The sequence below is a fragment of the Halichondria panicea genome, chromosome 5 (assembly GCF_963675165.1).
Source record: "Halichondria panicea chromosome 5, odHalPani1.1, whole genome shotgun sequence".
NCBI lineage: Eukaryota > Metazoa > Porifera > Demospongiae > Suberitida > Halichondriidae > Halichondria > Halichondria panicea.
This window is the reverse complement of record NC_087381.1, coordinates 104,492-124,783: the sequence shown is the minus strand read 5'-3', so window position 1 is coordinate 124,783 and position 20,292 is coordinate 104,492. Positions and strand designations below refer to the sequence as shown.

Here is a 20,292-nt window from a genome sequence, read left to right as displayed (position 1 = left end):
AAGTGATCAATCGGTTTGTCTACACAGAAAATCACGTGCACAATATAATTTAACAGTTCACGATATTAAACAAAACTTCGAGCGTTTATTTCGAGTTCCATTTCCATTGCCATGGCTACCATTAGACTCCTCCCCCTCTTGTGTGCCGTGCCCACCAAACTGTAGAGAAGAAATTACCGGTAGAATTACAGGAGCATTCTTATAATTAGAGTTACCTTAAATGTCCGTTTTTGACGTTGTGGTGGAGTGGAGGATATGGATGGAGCCTCCTCTTTCTGCTGACTCAGCACTTCTACTTGTGCCTGTAGTTTTTTCATGATATCCGCATTTTCTTGTAGTACATTATTTTGCTGTACGTGTGTGTGTGGGCGTGTGCGTGTGTGAGGTGTGAGGTGTGGGGTGTGGGGTGTGTACGTGTGCGTGTGTGGGGTGTGAGGTTGAGGTGTGGGGTGTGGATGTGTGTTATATATACTTGTTCCAGTTGTGATTTCAGTTGCTCAATCTCGCTCTTCATTCCTTCTTTTTCCTTTGCTACCTCCACTTCCGGCTCTTTAGCATCAATGCGTTCAGATGATAGCCTGATAGCTGCTGGGGTAGGAGGGAGTTGCTTGTCCACCTTACTGCTCACTTTCTTAACAGCGGGAAGCTTCACCTGCTATAGGGACACACACACACTCAAGGAAGTGCCCACACTGGTCGGTGGTGATGGTTGGTACTAACCACCTCTAGACACAAAATAACCACATCTTAGACAGTTGACTGCATAATAGGCCACTAAATGTGTTATTGAGGATTGCCACCATTTGACCATTTGACAATTCTGGGCATGTACATCACTGCCGACCATGATCTGCCAGTAATCGATAAAAAGAATAATTATATCAACTCACTGCGTAAGGTGATGTGATGGTAACAGGTCTGATATGACCAGTCTTCTTAGGATCAGAGGGCCTGTAGTATGGTGTGTGGGGGGTGAGGGGGCGGTGTGTGTGTAATGTGTGCTTACCGTTGTACCACTGTCAGTTGGGACGTCCTGCAAGCAAACACACCATTATAATAATAATAACCACCAGATATTGCATGAGGACACTAACTTACTTCTTAGGTGGTTTATCTGATGGAGATGTCTGTAACTAACAGAAACGTATAATAATTATATTGCATGAGACAGTGTCTAGTGTAGCATCTTGAACGGCAATAACTTGTGTTGCAATTACTGATTTTCTGAAAGCTAAAAACGAGCTTATTTTAAATGGTAAGTTCAACTCACAAATTTACAAAATTACCAAATTTCTCATTTTTGGCAAAATACCTTGGGCTATAATTTATATAGCCCAAGGTACTTTGCCCAAAATGGGTCAAAAAATGAACATACCAACTGAAAGAGCTTCTTTTAAACTTTCAGAAAGCCACAAATCATTAAAATTGGGTAACCAAAACTAAAGTTATGGCCGTTCAAATATTAACTTCGGTACTTACAATTATAACACCCACACACACCCACACACACACACACGTACACACACACACACACACACACACACACCCACACCACACACACACACACACACACACCCACACACACACACGCACACGCACACGCACACACACGCACACACCCACGCACACGCACGCACGCACACACACACACACACAAGCACGCACGCACGCACGCACACACACACACACACACACACACACACACGCACGCACGCACGCACGCACACACACACACACACACACACACACACACACACACAAACACACAAACGCACACACATGTACCTCTCCATCTGAAGCAGACGAGGGGTGGGTGGGGCTGGACTCTGAACTCCTCGGACTAGTAGACACGGATGGTGGGCGTGGCCTAGACTGATTAGGGGTTCGTATTGGCCCGCCCCCCTGAACAGGGTTGGATAGTTGGCGCTGAGAGCCTTGCTTTGTGAGCGAGGAGCTCGCTACATCTGCATTGCTGTGAGCTTTCTTCAACGATAGCGTACTTGTGTGTGGGTGTGGCCTGTTGCCTTGGTTACTCTTCCTCGGGAGATCGCTGAAAGAAGAGGCACTAGGGAGTCGCACTGGCATTCGTATGGGCTCCACCTTGACCTTTGTCAGGGAAGTCTGTCGTTTTGCAAATGGAGATGAAGATTCACTATTGTCTGGTTTACCTAGCAACGCGTCCTTTCGTTCAGACGGTGTTGCAGCGAATGCCCTCACTGGAGGGGGGAGCTGTGGGGGGTCAGTTTGTCTGGGGGGTAATAGCTGTGGGGGGTCTGTTTGTCTGGGGAGGGGGGTCATTTGTATAGTGGATAGTTGAGAGGCTATGGACGGTCTCTTGGCCAGGTCCATCTCCTTCAGCACCCATGTGGGTACCTGTAGAGGGATGTGATGAACAATGTCTCAACACTTTATCTTAGCTTACTCTAGAGTCTTCGTCAGAGTCAGGTTCAGGTGTCTTTGGTGGTGTGGGCGGTGTGGGGTGTGTGGGTAGTGGAGGTACCCTCAGCCGGTCTCCCGACTCTGATGGTCCACTTTTACGAACAGCTATCGGAGACGGCACTTGAAAATGCGGACTAGGAACTTTACGTCTGGGGCAACAATTACATAATTAATTTTGATTTATAATAATTAAATTATTTACCGTCGTCTTTCTGTTATCTTTCTACTGATTCTCAACGTCCTTGTACTCGTCTCTTGTTTCCTAGCAACCAATGTGTTGGGGGAATCCCCTTCATCTGCTATCTGAGCTTCGATGAGTGCAATGACATTACATCCGAAACAAGCCACACCCTCTAAACGAGCGTTATGCACGCCGCTCAGAGGAAAGGAGACAAAGTCACCACTTGCCAAGTGAAGGGGGGTGGGCTTCAAGACCACACCCTCTGAGTTATACACCATGTCCGAGCTACTGGTGCTAGTGGCTCGCTTGCCTGAGCGAATACCTCCTGTGTGTGTGTGTGTGTGTGGGGGGGGGGTAGACTAAATTCAGAACTTGTATCTAAGGAAGCCATTGGAAAGATAATTCTGAGAGCTATTCAATGAAATTGGACAATCTGAACACAAATTACGGGCTCTCAAAGATAGCTACCAAAACGGCTGAATTTCGAAAAAAAAGTAAATTTTAATTATTGTTTTTATTACTGTACCTCCAGAGGATGGATCCGGGTCCTTCGACAGTCCACCTTTTGTATTGCCACGGTTACGACTACCATCCAAGTTGTCGTGCAAAAGATCGTATATTTTCTGAGTATATTCGTCAGATTCTTTGGCCGGAATAAGAGAGTGGGGGATTTCCCCAAACAGCTGTTGCCACGACGATCGTATTTGATCAGGGTCGGTATCTTTGGAAGGTGAATTCTCATTGGACGATTTCTGGTCATGTAGTTTTGTACTCGCATCTGTTGTCGAGGACTTGCTAGCATCGTCAACTTTCACTGGAGATGATTTGGTGGGGTCCTCGTTCTTATTCTGATTGGTTAAATCCATGTTTCCATGGCTACCACCTCCAAGCACCTCCATGAGAGGAGACTGTGCTAAAGGTCGTGACCCCCACACCAGAAATGAGTTATTCTCAGTGGCCACTATTGTCGATAGCTCACTACACGAGATGGACTGTGTGGGCGTGTGTGTGTGTGTGGAGGGGGAGGTTCACATTATAATCATTACACACACATTTATTTTAATATAGGTCACTACAATAATATAGTTACCATCGCTTTATCTCCGAGACCCTTGACCATGATGGGTGTGCCACTTCCTGTCAGATGCCCCGCCCCTAATTGACCCTCTGCATTTCGTCCAAAAGTGAACACTCGTCCAGAGTCAACCAATACAGCCGAGTGGGTGGGGCCCATCGCCATGTCAACCACGCGATGTTTGCCAAGATCTTTAAGGGGGGTGGGCACAAGACAGTGGGTCACTTGGAGTTGAGTTTTGCTCAGAATACGTCTCATTTGACCAATGAAAGTCTGACGTCTGTTCAGGCATAACTTGTTGTACTGGTTGCTACAGAAAACAAAATCACATGTTTAATTCACAGAGGATCTAAACACATCGTTTAAAGAATAATTTATTGCTTCAATTTTGAATTTTAACTCCAATTGTGAGCACTCAAAACAGGCTCATTTCGTACAAATCACCCACTAATAATAGCCCATGCTTTTTGTGAAAACGAAACATTTCGACTGGAAAGCAATCACTGATCTAAACACAATCATTAGATAGGCCTTTCAAAGGGCTACTGGGGATTCTTTCGGATCCAATGTCAAATTTGTTAGAATTTTCTACAAGCTTTAAAAAAAGAGTTCAAATGGTGTCATCAAAATCATATTCGAGACATAAAAGTATTCGTCGATTTGGCGATACCATATGGATAATAATATAGCCCATGGTCCAAGGCGGAAAAATGACAAATTAGGCCCCCGACAAAATTTTGGATTGCAACACATCATTTGAAAGGTCTCTTTCTAAGCTTTCAGAAAATCAGAAAATTTTTGACATTAGATCAACGGTACTCAAGTTAAGGTTGTTGAAAGATGTTCAACTACATTCCGTTTATTGGAGATTCTTTCGGCTGCCATAACTTGAATTCCGTGGATCCAATGTCAAATTTTTTAGGATTTTCTGAAAGCTTAGAAAAAAATAGTTCAAATGGTGTCATCAAAAATCGTATTTGAGAGATGAAAGTATTAGCCAATTTGGCGATACCATGAATACCATGGTCCAAGGCGGAAAAATGACAAATTAGGGCCCCAATGAAATTTTGGATTAAAACACATCGTTTGAAAGTTAATTTTCTAAGCTTTCAGAAAATCCTAAAAATGTTGACATCGGATCCACTGTACTGAAGTTATGGCTGTTGAAAGACACCCCCCACCCCACCGTTTAATTAATGATTTTTGGGAATCTTTCAGCTGCCATAACTTGAATTCTGTGGATCGAAAATCAAAAATGTTATGTCCATGGTATCGCCAAATTGGCAAATACTTTTATCTCTCGAATATCAACTTTGATGGTACCATTTGAAAGGTCTCTTTCTAAGCTTTCAGAAAAACATAACATTTTTGATTTTCGATCCACAGAATTTAAGTTATGGCAGCTGAAAGATTCCCAAAATCATTAGTTAAACGGAGGGGGGGGGGTGTCTTTCAACAGCCATAACTTCAGAAATAGTTTTGCATTCCCGTAAATGGGTTCAATTCACCAGTAATAGTTTTGCGTTCCCGTGCGTGGGTTCAATTCAGCAGCAATAGTTTTGCGTTCCCGTGCGTGGGTTAATGTCAATTGGTGATGCGAATGTATCAACACTATAGCTGTGCATGTTCATGACGTTGTAACGGACTGCTATGGCTTTTTCCCCCGCTTGCTTGTTTCCAGGTTCAACGTTACTAAAGTTAAGGCTGTTCAACTACATCCCATTTATTCAATGGTTCGGGGATTCTGATGGCTGTTGAAAGACTGATGGCCTCATTTTTATAGCATGCTTTATCTTGGATCTTTGTTACTCACTTCCCACAAGCGTATAGTCGTCCCATTGCAGTGAGGAACATGGAACCATCCAGACCACACCTCACGTCAGTAATGGTCTCACTTAGACGTCCTGCACTTTGAACTGTGATTTGTGTGGGCGTGAAGCTGTGTGTGTGTGTGTGTGTGTGTGTGTGTGTGTGCATAGTGGAAGGGTTTGAACAAAATTAATAATTATAGCGCCTACCATGTCTCCTCAGTCCCTGTGCCCAGTCTACCGTGAGATCCCTCCCCCCATACATAGACCGCCCCCTCTGTTGTCACGGCAACCACATGAGACCCCCCACATGACAGAACAGACATGTCCATACTACAAACCAAGTATAAGTAAATAAATAATAAACTTGCAAATACTCACGTGAGTAATTCTTCAATGAGTTTTGGTCTGGGGCAATCGTCTGTTGTCCCTGTGCTGTTACCTAGGCAACCTTTGTCACCACGCCCACACGACATGATGATCCCGTTATCACTGAGAAACATGCTAAACTCTCCTCCAGCTTCAACACGAGATATCGTGCGACCCTTTAGTGCCTCCACTATAGCTGCCGAGGGACGGGGAGCGGAGTCACCGTGCCCCAGTTGACCACGCCCACCTGCGCCCCAACTAAATACAGTGTTCTCCACGGTTACGGCTAGTATGTGTGAGAAGCCAACAGAAACTTGATCAATGCGTGGCTTGACTGCGTTGGCCATTGGAGTAAGGAGGAGAGAGTTGCCGTCCAGGTGGTACAGGAACGACCTGCAGAGGGAAGGGGGTGTGGCTAGTTATATAGTGACCTGCGGAGGGAATGGGGCGTAGCCAGTTATATAGTGACCTGCGGAGGGAAGGGGGCGTAGCTAGTTATATAGTGACGGTGGTGTGTGCATTTAGCAGGTATAGTTTTGAGGATACAAATGATGTGACACAGTAATGTTACTAGCTCTAGTTAGCCAATGAAAAGTGGGATCTAGACTCGAGCTTTAGGACACTGTAACATATAGATACCTCATCACACCCGTGCATGTGATCTAACTATTATATATAACGGTGTACTTTGACCCCACCTTGCGGTAGTGAGAGCGCCCACTTCCTCCTGAGTGATGACAGGGTCGTCCTCCTTCTCTAGTAGTGGAGGGAGACGAGTGTTGTGCAGCTCTGAGGCACTAGGTCGACTCTCAGGGTTCTTCTGTAGCATGTCTATAATCTGAGGGGGTGGGGTGGGCGTGTTAGGGGGCGTGGCTATAGGTACCCAAAACTATAATAATTGGTTATTTTCATATGTAGAATACGACTTGCATAATACAAAAATGTGTATCAACGAAAATTACTATATAATTATAATTATGCAGTACAGTTGAGCCTCGGTTATCCGAACACCTTTGTCCCCGGGCCCATTCGGGTAAGTGAAATATTCGGATAATCAAAAGCTGGCTTTTTGCCAGCCACGTGGGCAATTTCCTACTGCGCATGCTCAGATTGCACTATGCTCTAGCATTCGGATAATCGAGGATTCGGATAACCGGGATTCGGATAACCGAGGCTCAACTGTAGTATCATATCAACTGACGACGTGCGGTTACAATGTACGATGTTACTAAACAGAATAGCGTACCAATTGCTTGAATGCCTCGGAGTAGTCTCCCTTGACAGGTTCAAAGGTCACCTGTACGATCTTATGTATGACAGCTGGTAGGTTGGTTCCCTCGAAGGCTTTCTGCAGACACACCATCTCGTACAGTATGCAACCCAACGCCCACACGTCACTCTTGGCATTGTAGCCTTTTCCCTCACACTGTGTGGGCGGGGGAGTGATGAGTGGGCGGTGGTGGTTATATACCGTATTACTAGACTGTTTTGCGAGCATCACAAACATTATTTCGCAAAAACCTACTTGTATATGACATCACAATCCTTGCAAACTCACAATCTCAGGGGATATGTAATAAGGTGTGCCCAGGACCGTGTTGGCCTCCTGATTGGTCGCTGAGAGAACCTTGGAGATACCGAAATCACCCAGCTTGACACGCCCCTCTTTCGTGAGGAACACATTCGCAGTTTTAAGATCCCTGTATGTGTGAGTGGGCGGTGTGAAGATGTGTGAGGTGTGGGAGTGTGGACTCACCGATGAAGAATCTTGTGGTCGTGCAGGTATTTCATAGCATCCACCATTTCAGCGAATGTGCTCAATACTTCTTGTTCTGGAAGTGGCTTTGTCTTTTGTCGTAGAAACTGCGCCAAATTCCTGTAATAATAATCACATGATCTAGAGGCATGTCACATGACTGTATCACATGACACGTACCCTCCGTCCGCATACTCCATCTCAATCATGAGTACTCCATCTTCCTCGAAGCTATCGTAGTAGGAGATGATGTTGGGATGGTCGAGCATGGAGAGGATCTGCACCTGTGGCAACCATACAACATTACCAGTGACTACTACTATAGCACCAGTGTCCCTTTGGGCTTCAAGTCACGCAGAAACTTCCTTGTAACTTAATGCTTTTACTAGTAACAAATTTTTAAATAATCGTACAGCTCAGAGGATAGGGACGTTGAACGTATTGTGGTAGAATAGTTTCATAGTTTTAATGACATTTTTGGGTGTCGTGTAAACGTGGTCTACATCAGGCAAGTCTCACATACCTCGTTCAGAGCTAGTGTTCTCTCCGCTTTACTTAGCTCCAGGAGATTAATCTCTTTTAAGATGACCAGAGAATCGTCATCCTTCTTCCGGTACAAGACTGCAGTCCCGTACGCTCCCTTGCCAACTATCTTGATCTTCTCAAACAGAGCCATGGAGGGCGGGGCTTGATTAGACCACACCTCCTTTAGACGCTCAGCATCAAAGTACAGTGTCCCAATACGAACTGAGCTGCAAAGAAATATCACAAAAGCATTTTAATAATTTGCTATAGCCTCTCAATGTTTATAGCTACGAATTGTTCAGAAAATGGACAATTTGGGCTTGAAATAAATGACTGATCTGCAGCTACCTTTTGCCCTCCATTCCTCCGCTCTCAGAGAGACACGCCCCCAATATGTCATGTGATGCAAACACAGGAAGGCCGAGACATTCCTTGAGCTTGCCCAGTAGTTGTATCCCGGGGGCATTCTGGCCGACAGGGTTCAACAAAAGGTCAATTCGTACGTACTGACTTTCAATGTTGAGATATGTGGAGACAAGGTTTCGGAAAAATGACTGAAGTTCGCTATCCTCACGGAGTGTTTCCACGGATACCACCTGTTGACCAATAGGATGAGAGAACAGTGATGACATCACAACTGACCTTTTGGGAGCATATTTTGAAGGACCCTGGTTCGCCATGCATTAGGAACGCCATGCTTAATGCCCTCCGACCTTTCAACTTTGACCCTATCAGCTGCATTAGTTTTGTCAGTGTTGTCGACTCGTAGTTGTACCTGTTGGAATAAATTACCGTATTTATTGCAACACTACAATAATTACGGCTGCAAAACTATGTACACAAATGAATTTAATAATTATACGAGAAATATCGAAATGTTGTTATAATTATATTTAGAGTGTCGCCTTAAGTATTAAATGGCAGTCACTATATAAATAACCGCTAGCTTACTTGACGACCACCACACCAGGGTTGACACATGAAGCGAGGGCTCCAGGTGATCGCACACGTGACGATAATAGGACGAGAGGGGGTGTGGCCACTTCAGCCAGGTCCGTTAGACTATTGACCTCACTGACCCCTGACCCCCGAGGAGTAGTATTGTCCGGAGTGCACGTGGTGCTATCTACTTCATCCATCTAAACACAGACAACAACACAACAACACAATAATAAGGGAAATCAACCAATCGAAAAAAAACACTCATTTATAGCCAATGCCAAAAACAATAGTGATGCATGTAACAGCACACACAGTGCAAGCTAGCCATTGCATCAATACAACTATCAGTGTGTCATATACAAGCTGTTGCCCCGCCCCCCTACTGTGTATCAGCTAGCTCACCACAACCGTCTGCCTGTAGTGTGGTCCCTCAACTATCAATGGCTGCCTTTCTCCTAGCTGCTGCTGATCACCTCCCTCCGACCGTGTGTGCTAGTTAGCAGAATGTTTAGGAAAGTCTTATTTTAGCTATTCACCTTTTGTGAGAAAAGAGAGGCGGGGCTCGTCTTTTGCAGATTCATTCATGTATGTGGGTAAAGGTCGTTACTTGAAATAACTGTTGTTCAATAATAATATTGTACTAAAGATTTAAGCAAATGACATTGCCTTAATACACCAATATAACACAAGAGGGGGTGGTCCATGTATCAGCTAAGGCAGAGAGTTATATTGAAATAGTTGCGGTGGTACGAGATGAACCCTACGACCTCTATACGAGAAGCTCACCACTCCCTTGTAGGCAGTCCTCGGCACACCACCCTACAATGAGAACGTGCGTTAAGATGATACAAACTTATTCACAAATATATATATAGATGGAAGACAGCATACATATACGTAAATTGCTTACTCTGAAGTCGGACATTATCTTGAGTTTCTTGGCTAGTACTTCAAATTCTTTCTTGGAGGAGTAACGGATCTGCACAGGCCCCGCCTCTGCCACACCCCCTGACATGAGACTCCCGATGTCCACTCGAGGGAGGTCATACACACTGGGCAGTACCTCAGTGTCATACACACTCTGAGGATGGAGGAGCATATCATCTGATTACAACCCAGGCTTTTCTTTGAGCGTTGAACATTCATTCTGTTAGCAACCACTGATCTAAACACATCATTAGATAGACCTTTCAAAGAGCTACAAGATGCATCTTTTAATTACACAATCCAAGCTCCAATTATGAGCGCTCAGTTAGTATACCTGATACAGGTAGGTGAGGTTCTTGGTGGTGAAGTCGACTGGTTGGCTGTTGAGGACAATGTACTGGAGGTGCTGAGTGTAGTAGAGCCCTGTGCTCACACCAGCCTTGCCTATGGTCTTAGTGCGGGACACCTCAGGACGAATACACGCTCTGTCACAATCAAGTAGTTAATAGTAGCAATAATTATATAATGGACTAACCTATTTTTTCGCTGATCCGGTTCTCGTACCCAGTCGTCCCAGAACCTGCAGATCATGTGATACAGTCATGTGACACGCTGCAAGCATTGCTCACTTTGTTGGCCACTTTGGTTTGAATTCGTCCCATAATAGCTTGTTCATCATCCAGCCCAAACCAGGAAAGAAGTCTGTCCTATATAGTCGATCTGAGGGAATAATTATAGCAACGTAATGTAACACATCATTAGATAGGCCTTTCAAAGAGCTACAAAATGCAATTTTTAGATATGAAATTGGACAATCCTAACTCAAGTTATGAGCAATCAAAGTTTGCTATCAAAATAGGCCTTTTTCGTACAAATCACCCACTAATAATAGCCCATGCTTTCTGTTTGAAAATGGAACAAAAGCAATCGCTGATCTAAGCCCACCATTAGATGGCCTTTCAAAGAGCTACAACAAATATATATTTTAGAATTGAAATTGGATCATCCTAACTCTAAGGGCACTCTAGTCTCATCCGCACACCGTTAGCGGAGGTGTCGATGTATCCATCCTTCCCATTGTCGTTCCAAGCTGACACGCACCAGACACTGGGGTCAAAGTCCAACAGCTTACGAAGGGATTGGAAATAAGAGTAGAAATCTGGCGCCACGAGGAGATCGTCTGAAAGGGGTGTGGTCAAGGGGGTGTGGTCAATATAATCATAATAATTATTATACTACACTACATTAGGCGTACCTTCAACGATGATGACATATTCATAGTTCATGACATCAAATATTTGACTGAGTGCCCATTTATAATGTCTAGAGATCTTGAAATATCCAATCTCAGCTTTTGTGTTCTTCATACTACGTTGGGAAACGGGGATTTTAGGCTCACTGAGGTCCGGATGCTGTGAGGGGTGTGTGAGGTGTGAGGGTGTGTGTGGGGGTGGAATGTTGCTCACCTTGATGTGTGTGACTTTAGTGCCATACTCAGCGATGGCGTTGGCAGTGGGTACATGACCACAGTCCTGACTCACTACTATAGGGAACAAGGCAGCCGAGGGACGAAACCTGTGTGACAAGTGATGGTGTGTAAGCAATGGATAGTGTGTGACAAGTGATGGTGTGTAACAAGTGATGGTGTGTAAGCAATGGATAGTGTGTGACAAGTGATGGTGTGTGACAAGTGGATGGTGTGTAAGCAGTGATGGTAGTGATGCTGTGTAACAAGTGATGCAACTAAAAAACAAGTCTAACTTTAAAGGAACACACTATGGATGACTCACTCTAGCAGCTTATTAAGTGTTTGCTTGAGATAATCGACTCTATTGCAGGCAATGACTAATATGGGCATGGGTAGATCAGGCCCTGCCCTCTTTGTCAGCACACCCCCCTTCTCATTGGACACCACGGGGGAATCCCCTCTGCTCTGGTTACAGCATGATGGCTGAGCAGCTATTAGTCCTGGGGTTGTATAATTTAATAATAATATATCATGTGTGTGTGTGTGTGTGTGATGTGGGTGTGTGGGTGTACCTTCCATTCTCCGCATTTCTGAGTAAAGTTCGTTCAATTGTCGCAGATTTCTCTTATCAAAATTGTCTATTCTAAACTCTACACCACTCAATAAAGTGTCCTGTTCATTGTTGTACCAACTCTGTGTGTGATGTGAGGGTGTGTGTGTGTGTGTGTGTGTGTGTTGTGAGGGTGTGGGTGTGTGTGTGTGTGTGTGTGTGTGTGTGTGTGTGGCTCAGCTAAGAAACACTCACCTGTTGTGAACTATAGAGTAGGTATCTCATTACGGCCAGGAAGAGCACCGTCCACACGAGCACTAGAGTGCACAGTGAATAGGGAGACACTATCCGCATGATTCCATACCACTTAACTATCAGGCAAAGATCGTCAGATACAACAATTATAAATAGGTATGGATCACGTGATATCTGGCCGATACCTGCGCGCACTGCAGGAGCGCGGAGATTAGTGGATAACAATAAGTTACTCTCAATCAATGGTACTTTAATCAATGTGTTCGCTAGTACCATCATTCAATGTTGTCGTTTTTTCCATAATAAACACAAAAATCAACAGTTATAATTATATGAACTGTACAATGTGTAATGGGATACAGGGACAACAACAGAATCAGTGCATGTGTAAAAGAGTTCTAGACAGAAGTTACATGCTCACTGGCAATCAAGTGACCACTCAGGGATGATCGTGTCGACACAATGACTTGCCTGATGATAGATCCACGCTTGCTAGCAGGGGAGGAAGCACCGCTCACCACTTGAATGGGGGTGTGGCTAGCAAGGCTACTCTGTTGAGAGAGATTGGTCCCCGAAAGTCTAGTTGTCGTGTGAATGACCATAGAGTTAGGATGCAGTCCATAATTGAAGGGATCGTGGCATGATTTTGATTTGGGCATTTTTGAAGCAATATGGGGATGGACATTGATTAATCCATCTGAGTCGCTATGACAACTTTTGATCCTGGTATGTTGTGTGGGTGGGGGGTCTTGACAAGTTTGAGTGGGTGGGGGGAGGTGGTGGATGCGCGGGGAGTGTGACCGTGTACGGATGGAAGGATGGAACTTAAAGTGTCCAGAGTAGCTCTCAGCTGATGGAGTACTTGGGGTGGAACTCTGCATGGAGGGAGGGAGAGAGAGAGAGAGAGAGAGAGAGAGAGAGAGAGAGAGAGAGAGAGAGAGAGAGAGAGAGAGAGAGAGAGAGAGAGAGAGAGAGAGAGAGAGAGAGAGAGAGAGAGAGAGAGAGAGAGAGAGAGAGAGAGAGAGAGAGAGAGAGAGAGAGAGAGAGAGAGAGAGAGAGAGAGAGAGAGAGAGAGAGAGAGGTACAAAATAGTTCTAGGAATGGCAACACTATATACTTACTTTCTCTCCTATGACATTCTGTGAATGTAGTCGATTTTCCAACACAATGCTGTCAGACACCACGATCCCGCTAGGTTGCTGCACAGTGACTTCATTGCAACGGCTCCTGTGGAGGGTACACAACGTCTTGAACAGTATTATGGGCCTGCATGTGTTAGTTGCAAACATGTTTTTGCATGGCATACAGACTTTAAAAATAGCGTGAGGTTGGACGGTAGTCATTACCCACTATATTTCACGTACATTCATTATCCATTATGGAAAAATTTACCTCGAAAACAAACTGTGTCTTCCGTTCGAGGCTAAGCTGATTGCTTCCTGTGAAGTTTGTTAATTGATGTTGTGTGCATGTGAAATTTAATGAGGCTCACACAGTGCAAGGAGGGCTTCCAAGAAAAGGGGTGGAGCTGGGTTGTGGTATCATTAAGGTGTTAATATGGTCATTTGCTGCAGGCCTTAAACATCATGCATGCATGCAGAAACGCGTTTGCAAGGCCTTACACTGTAAAAACACTGAAACGTGTTACCGTAACACATGTGTAGCGTGTCACATGTGTTCTAAATTGCTCTACGTATGTCAAATCAGCACATTAGTAAGTACATGCGTGCTATTTTAGCCCACTTTAACCCATGTGTATGTGTGTTACACATGTGCTAATTGACCCAACGTGTGTTATATAAGCATAGTAGTAAACTACATGTGTGCTATTTCAGCACTGGTATTACAGCAATAGAATGTGGTATGATTATTACGGTTTATAACGAAGTGTAGTGATAATTGTAGTGATATTTGAGCCATTTCTGAGAGTGAGTAGCATCACTAACTTGATTAGTAAATGATTATGGCATGTGAGCACTGATCTAAGTCAACATAAGAAAGTTTGGATCATGTTTAATTATAGATATCTTGCTGACAGGTGGTACAGTCTTTATCCTTCATAAAAGAGCAAGAGAAGACCATTGAGTTCTCATTTATAAAGTATTTTGTTTGTTGGCTGTTTTAAATCTTTTTTTAGCTTTTCTATATAAAGCCCAGTGCAGAAGTTGCTATGCGCATGCGCAGTTTCTAGTTGCTATATCTCCTTCGCAGCTGGATTCTAGAACAAAAGTAGAAGAGTCAAAAGCAGTCTAAAGCAGTGGCGTGTACAATGGGGGGCTTTGGGGGCTTGAGCACCCCCCTGTCCTCCCAGACAACCATGAAACTAATCGTATCACTCAGTAACTAGCTAGCTAACTGTGCAGCTCTATCTCATTGACACAACGATTACAAGTCATGACCACGCCCAATTGAGCATGTGCAATCAGTATTGCCATTCCAATGTTATTATGTAATGCTAGCATAATAGTCTGCACTATCCCAGTCACCTCTTGCTCCACTGAGAGATACTGAGAAGCAATGACTAACACTAGAATGACTGGACATCCCCATTGTGATTGACCAGTTTGCTAGGATGTACCCCAGAAGAATAGTGCACGGAGATCCTACAAGATGACTGACACATAATTATGTCTTATTATCACGCTATGCATGCATTAGATCCCATTTGAGTGTATTTAGCAGGAAACTATGAGCTATAGTACCGGTACTATAGATTACTCTGGGCTACAAACTACAACATTATACATTGTATTGCCATTTACAAGAAGATACACAGAAAAATTATTGTAGCTAGATGCTTTGTCTAGTAACATAGTAACGGAACTAGAATGGAAGAGAGAAGCTCTAGAGGAGAATAGTAGGAGCCGCTCTTTTCTTGGGCAGTGTGCTGTACTTTTTTGCTGCAAGGCTGCATGGGGGAGGAGCTGGATGTATGAAAGATACGCCGCAATAAATGTGGGGGCGTAAAATCGCGCACGCTATGCGCGCGGCTCCATTTTTTTTCTGTACTTTTGAGCACCCTCCTGCTTCAATCTCTAGAAACGCCCCTGTAAAGGATACCACCAAGGACCAAGAGTTGTTTAAAAGCTGAAAGAGCTGAAAGAGGATGGTGTCAAAGCAAGTGGTGAGTTTCTCCAGACAATTGTTCTGGCTAGCTGTACACAACAGTACAAAAATAATAATACCTATATTTATACTTCGCAGCTGCAGCTTGTAGCCTATACTACTAAGATACTACTAGGAGACTACACTATAGAGTGTCTAAAATAAGGAGGGACCAGGAGTTATTTAAAAGCTGAAAGAGGATTGTTTCATGACCAGACTCGACTGGAGTAAAGCAAGTGTTTTTCTAGGTGAGTTTCTCCAGGCAGTTGTTCTGGCTATAGCTGTTGACTGAAAATGATAATACCTACCTGTTTGTATTAATGGCAGGCATTGACGGAAAAAGGCTATGGTTATTTGTGGATAACTTTGACGAGCTGTATATAGTTCCAACCCAGTGGACAGGCTTGATCAGCACCTTGTTCATGTTCACACCCAACTGTACTTCGGCACTCAACTTGATATGGTAAATCATTCTATTTGTACTATAAAATTAGCGACCCATTCCATAGCGGTGCATATATCCGTTCCACGTGGCTATAATAAAATCAATTGTACAGCTCCAATGGTAGAACTATATACTTGCCAGTTTGAAGCATTCCCTTTTGAATACGTTTGCTTAGCTGATTAGTTAGCATGTGTGTGTGAGCGACCATAACCAACCAACAAGCTAAAATGTATGCTGCTGCTGCTGATACACATTCGGTACTACTTTGGGTACAGATATATAATAGATAGATCACAATTAGTCTTGGCTCTAACAGTAATATTCGAGGCAACCAGGTCACTGTAGCGTTGTTAGCTCTGCCCTATTCTAAGAACTCTTTTAGAATATTCTAACAATTGTATAGCTTCGATTTCATGCCGCGCATTGTAATTCTAACCTAAGCGCCAAAAAATATGTACCGTGTAACTGAAAATTTGTGTGAGGTGCAAAATTTTGTGTTTTTCGAGGCCAAGTAAAAACTGCACGCACTGGTATTTCATTCTTGGTAGGTGGTTTCCTGTCATTGAAATATTACAACTGCGAGCATCTATTCTGAGGGCTCTAGAGCCAAATAGCACTCGCGAAATGTTCTCGCTATACATGTACGGTACTCGGTGCTCAAATTGAGCAAAGCAAAAATTGGGACTTGCCCCTTTATTGTAGGTAGTAGGGAGACACTGTGCCTTTTATTTAAACGAAAGATGGTGCGTATGTTTTGATAGCCCATAATTATGACATAAACAACATTTGGAGTGGCATGGTCATCACATCAATATACGTATGGTGCATGGTCTTCATTTGTCTCCATTTCGATCCTTTGTAGGCATGGCTCCATCCTGAAATTTCATCACCGAAGATGATTGCCAAGAAGGCCGTACCTGCCTCTGTTGTAGCTTCTCTAACACTTTATAACGAAGAAGCCAGACAATGTTTGCTGCAACAATATACTCTGTACTCATGCAGGACATACTTTATGTTCCTATACATTTTCAATCACTTTTTCTGCTGTTTCATCAAATGTGACAGTGCCAATGAAAAGGGACCTTAACGCGGGCATTTTCGAATCAGTTTTTATTGTTGAATCAGATAGGGCGTCCTTTAAGCTTCAAAATGATACCAAGATCGACCTCCTAGCTACTTTCTTTCCGGAGATATGTTCGAGGGAACGCTACGAAGGTATTGCTTGAGTAAATGACGCTCAAACGTCATGATAATGAAGTTCAATTATTGGCTTCCGGGCACTTCCGTATACTCATAAAGCTTAGTAAAAGATGTTCTGGAGAAGACAAGTTAGTTAGATGAAGGCTAGGCGTTCTAGGACTCTCTAGCTAGCTAGTATAGCTATGTAGCTGGATTACTTGGCACCTAGGAAGGATCTTCGAAGAAATAAAGAGACAAAGACTCCCGTCGCTCAAATGGTAAGCTCTCATGTCTTGTTATAAGCTTGTACTTATTATCTGTGTAATGTATCAGTCTTATAAAAGATCCCTCACTTGTATGGAGCCTACAGAAAGTGTCTCTGTCCTTCATACAGCTTAAAGGAAGCCTAAGTGATCTATTATAGGTAGTCTTTCACTTAGTATTCGTCCGTATCAATCTAAGGCTTGATCCAACTTATTAGTAGCCTTATAAGAAGCTTTCCTCCTTTAATTTAGTACTGGTATCACTGCCATTGTGCTTAGTAGTAACAGGCCTGATGGGATGGGTGATCACATCATGGAGGGCCCAGGAAACTGCGTGGAATTGTTGTATAACATTTATATTGATGGTTCCCCCAGGTGGTGGTAAGTGTCGGAGGCCTGAGAAACGCTAGTCTATTGGCTAGAATGTAAGTGACATTGATATTGTGTCTATCTTAACTTACTACTTATCTGTAGGTTGTTATGGAGTGTTTATGAGGACAAGTGGCACGGGATACGTACATCTAAAGAAACAAGAGTGGATCTACGCCAAGCTAGCTAGCTAGATAGCTGCTCTTTCTAATCTATTTCTGTTGCTAAATTATGTTTGTTAAGAAGTGGAGCTATAATATACCTGGCTCCTCTTGATGATTGTAAGTACTGGGCTGATGAAATAGTCCTGTACAAGTTGTCATCTTTTATTTGTTAAAAATAATTAACAATAATAGGGAAATTCCCAGGGAATTTCCCCTCACGTAGACAGTAAATTTCATTGTAAAAAATGAACGTTCGGTGAGTTTCTTCAACGTCCGCGCTTGACCTGTTTAAAGCTTCGTAGAGACCCAAATTTTTACAGGTAGGTAGAGGAAGGGTTGAAGTTAGCACCTGTGAAAAAAAATTTTTTGCCCATGTTTTTCATTTCTACTAAGTTGGCCTATAGCTTAATTTAATTATTGCCGCGTTAAGGTCCGTTTTCATTGGCCCTGTCACAAATGTACGTATAATTTAATTGCCACCTCCATTTATCTTTCACAGTCACATGCCAACAACGTCACTATTAATAATTAATTTTATTGCATGATTTATGCATGCCACATACGTGCTGGTTTAACACAAAAATCAATGACACGGGTGCTGTTTTAACATTGATATCAAGTAACACGTATGTATAGTGTGCTATTTTAGGAGACATTCGAACGACACGCTACCACGTGTTAAAATAACATGTTTGTTTTTACAGTGTATACAGAGAGTCAGCTGTATAAATACAACATTCTCCTTGGGGATTTAACTGCACAAAGACTAATGAATTCTTATAGCCACAGACCACAGCTATATGTGATCAAGCCACAAACTGTGCCCTGAGGCCACAATGCAACCTCACTCCAAGCTAGTCAATAAGACATACATGGTAGATAGTCTGGTCACGCCCTCCCAAACTTGTATTGGGTCGGGTGAACTTGCAATGAACAGTTCGTGACAACACCCCAAAAAATATTGGGGCGTGAAACCATAAAATTATGGTGGGCAGAGACACTGCAGAGCATGTTAAGAGTCTAAACTATAGCTAGAATTGGCGCTACAGTTCCCTAGAATACCTGGACAGCTGAAGGAAGTTTTAAAGACTGGAGTGACAGAGTTAATCAATCTAGCTAGACATGTGCAAACAATAAGTTTAAAGTCTTATTCTCAAAAATGGTGTGTCTATGTATATAACAGGAGTACATTAACTGTTAGTGATTCTCATAGTGTTTATTATTACTGTGTTTATTATTACTGTCAGTGTCAGAAGACAATCATTATTTTCACTGTTCGACTGCTAATAACAACACTCTTATAATAATTATTTATTGTAACCACGCCCATTTCGGTAGAGTGCATCTGACCACAGTGGCTAACACCCAATTATCACTACACCGTTATCTAACCGCGGCACTTAAGGCCCGACACGAGTGACGAGTCACAATAGTGAAGTTCACCAGACTCTTGCAAAGAGGCTGGAATTCAAGACTATATGGTAGACAAGTCTAAGGTTGGCAAGGCGCGCTGATTCTATAAATATATGGTACCAATATCATTATTTAAAAAAACTGGGGAGGTGGATTTTAGCCCCAAAAGCCCCCCTTGTAATATAGCTTGCAACTGGCTCATGCACTCACTGAGAACCCACCTCAAAATGTAGAATATAATCCCAATCATGGCTGCACAGAGACCGAGTACTGGTATCAGTGTAGAGGGGAGGACTGCAGCTAGTGGTGACAAGTTGAGAATATCTTCACTGGTAGGTCCTTCAGTGCCTTCTAGTTTATATATATGTATACAAAAAAGGAATGACTGCATGCATGCATGATATTATCTACCTAGCTGTACCTTAGCACAACAATGCACTTACCCGGGCCACTCTGCATATTAGTAGACTGCAGTATACAGATGTTAGATCTATCTATAAAAGTAGTATACCTATTAAAGAGACACTGAATAATTATATTTATTTCCACATGCCATTATAGGGGGAATACCTAGAAAATTACCCTTGACATTATTAATTGGTCTCACGTGAATGCTTAGAGGTTGCCCACGGAACAAGAGCACAGAGACCAACAAACACAATTTATTATGTCATGAGAAGCAAGAGGGGGCTGTTACAGAAATTAAAGCAAAACAATAGCAAAACAGTATAGAAGTAAGAAGTAACCTATCATACTGCTCTCAGTTATGGAGGCCAATGTATATCAAAGACATACAAAGTATAGAACGTGTACAAAAAAGAGCTACGAAATACATTCTGAACGACTTTACCTCATGTTACAAATCAAGACTATTGAAACTAAAATTGTTACCACTAATGCATTGGCTAGAATTGCAGGACATTATGTATCTTGTAAAATGTCTGAAATCGCCCCAAAATACCATTGCTCAACTAGTATCTTTCATATCAAGTAAAACAAGAGCAGGTCAAACTGGAAGGAAACTTTATGTGAAAAGGGGAAAAACCAACTATACAAGAC

General features: G+C 43.1%; 3 protein-coding genes and 2 long non-coding RNA genes across 11 annotated transcripts; 2 read left to right on the top strand and 3 right to left on the bottom strand.

Moving 5' to 3' along the window:
• Window positions 1-17: 17 nt before the first annotated feature.
• Window positions 18-9,653, bottom strand: LOC135336425 (uncharacterized). 3 transcript variants are annotated; one of them, XM_064532208.1, is made up of 24 exons: window positions 9,498-9,652; window positions 9,105-9,292; window positions 8,796-8,928; window positions 8,502-8,749; window positions 8,152-8,380; window positions 7,809-7,912; window positions 7,629-7,748; window positions 7,431-7,572; window positions 7,119-7,298; window positions 6,571-6,710; window positions 5,885-6,265; window positions 5,714-5,836; window positions 5,509-5,634; window positions 3,711-4,005; window positions 3,147-3,612; window positions 2,642-2,945; window positions 2,423-2,588; window positions 1,786-2,373; window positions 1,099-1,133; window positions 1,007-1,033; window positions 891-951; window positions 473-655; window positions 216-350; window positions 18-159 (listed from the first exon to the last, which is right to left on the bottom strand). In XM_064532208.1, the coding sequence occupies exons 2-24, from the start codon at window positions 9,290-9,292 to the stop codon at window positions 58-60; spliced, it is 4,476 nt and encodes a 1,491-aa protein (XP_064388278.1). In that variant the 5' UTR covers window positions 9,498-9,652; the 3' UTR covers window positions 18-57. The 3 variants fall into 3 exon arrangements, 2 of the variants coding, with proteins under 2 accessions (XP_064388278.1, XP_064388279.1); XM_064532209.1 differs by having other exon boundaries at window positions 1,099-1,127; XR_010394837.1 differs by lacking the exons at window positions 18-159; window positions 216-350 and having other exon boundaries at window positions 629-655; window positions 1,099-1,231; window positions 9,498-9,653.
• Window positions 9,654-9,708: 55 nt separating this feature from the next.
• LOC135336494 (alpha-1,3-mannosyl-glycoprotein 2-beta-N-acetylglucosaminyltransferase-like) lies at window positions 9,709-12,456 on the bottom strand. Its single transcript, XM_064532316.1, has 11 exons — window positions 12,296-12,456; window positions 12,063-12,183; window positions 11,813-11,990; window positions 11,489-11,597; window positions 11,278-11,434; window positions 11,065-11,202; window positions 10,652-10,742; window positions 10,558-10,602; window positions 10,357-10,507; window positions 10,006-10,176; window positions 9,709-9,914 (listed from the first exon to the last, which is right to left on the bottom strand). The coding sequence occupies exons 1-11, from the start codon at window positions 12,392-12,394 to the stop codon at window positions 9,807-9,809; spliced, it is 1,368 nt and encodes a 455-aa protein (XP_064388386.1). The 5' UTR covers window positions 12,395-12,456; the 3' UTR covers window positions 9,709-9,806.
• A 142-nt stretch (window positions 12,457-12,598) lies between these two features.
• On the bottom strand, window positions 12,599-19,784 carry LOC135336586 (uncharacterized). Of its 4 annotated transcripts, none has more exons than XM_064532442.1 (6): window positions 19,677-19,784; window positions 19,455-19,584; window positions 13,790-13,823; window positions 13,688-13,734; window positions 13,417-13,522; window positions 12,599-13,170 (listed from the first exon to the last, which is right to left on the bottom strand). In XM_064532442.1, the coding sequence occupies exons 1-6, from the start codon at window positions 19,690-19,692 to the stop codon at window positions 12,694-12,696; spliced, it is 810 nt and encodes a 269-aa protein (XP_064388512.1). In that variant the 5' UTR covers window positions 19,693-19,784; the 3' UTR covers window positions 12,599-12,693. The 4 variants fall into 4 exon arrangements, with proteins under 4 accessions (XP_064388512.1, XP_064388513.1, XP_064388514.1 ...); XM_064532443.1 differs by having other exon boundaries at window positions 19,455-19,581; XM_064532444.1 differs by lacking the exons at window positions 13,688-13,734; window positions 13,790-13,823.
• LOC135336650 (uncharacterized) lies at window positions 15,346-17,049 on the top strand. The gene is made up of 4 exons (XR_010394871.1): window positions 15,346-15,419; window positions 15,500-15,648; window positions 15,728-15,863; window positions 16,708-17,049. It is a non-coding gene; the product is annotated as an uncharacterized LOC135336650 (long non-coding RNA).
• LOC135336647 (uncharacterized) lies at window positions 17,138-17,985 on the top strand. Of its 2 annotated transcripts, XR_010394869.1 has the most exons (3): window positions 17,138-17,302; window positions 17,663-17,712; window positions 17,762-17,985. It is a non-coding gene; the product is annotated as an uncharacterized LOC135336647 (long non-coding RNA). The 2 variants fall into 2 exon arrangements; XR_010394868.1 differs by having other exon boundaries at window positions 17,138-17,712.
• Window positions 19,785-20,292: the final 508 nt, after the last annotated feature.

Excerpts from the sequence above, each read along its gene's own strand:
- LOC135336425 (XM_064532208.1), bottom strand. The coding sequence starts at position 9,292 with ATGGATGAAGTAGATAGCACCACGTGCACTCCGGACAATACTACTCCT. Across the intron at positions 4,006-5,508 it reads CGACTATACGCTTGTGGGAA|CAACCAGTACAACAAGTTAT; the intron begins GTGAGTAACAAA and ends TGTTTTCTGTAG. Across the intron at positions 351-472 it reads TGAAATCACAACTGGAACAA|CAAAATAATGTACTACAAGA; the intron begins GTATATATAACA and ends ACACACGTACAG.
- LOC135336494 (XM_064532316.1), bottom strand. The coding sequence starts at position 12,394 with ATGCGGATAGTGTCTCCCTATTCACTGTGCACTCTAGTGCTCGTGTGG. Across the intron at positions 10,743-11,064 it reads CATCGACACCTCCGCTAACG|ATCGACTATATAGGACAGAC; the intron begins GTGTGCGGATGA and ends TTATTCCCTCAG. Across the intron at positions 10,177-10,356 it reads ACCTCACCTACCTGTATCAG|AGTGTGTATGACACTGAGGT; the intron begins GTATACTAACTG and ends CTCCATCCTCAG.
- LOC135336586 (XM_064532442.1), bottom strand. Across the intron at positions 13,824-19,454 it reads ATTATATTCTACATTTTGAG|CTCCACCCCTTTTCTTGGAA; the intron begins GTGGGTTCTCAG and ends ACCACAACCCAG. Across the intron at positions 13,171-13,416 it reads AGAATGTCATAGGAGAGAAA|AGTTCCACCCCAAGTACTCC; the intron begins GTAAGTATATAG and ends CCCTCCATGCAG.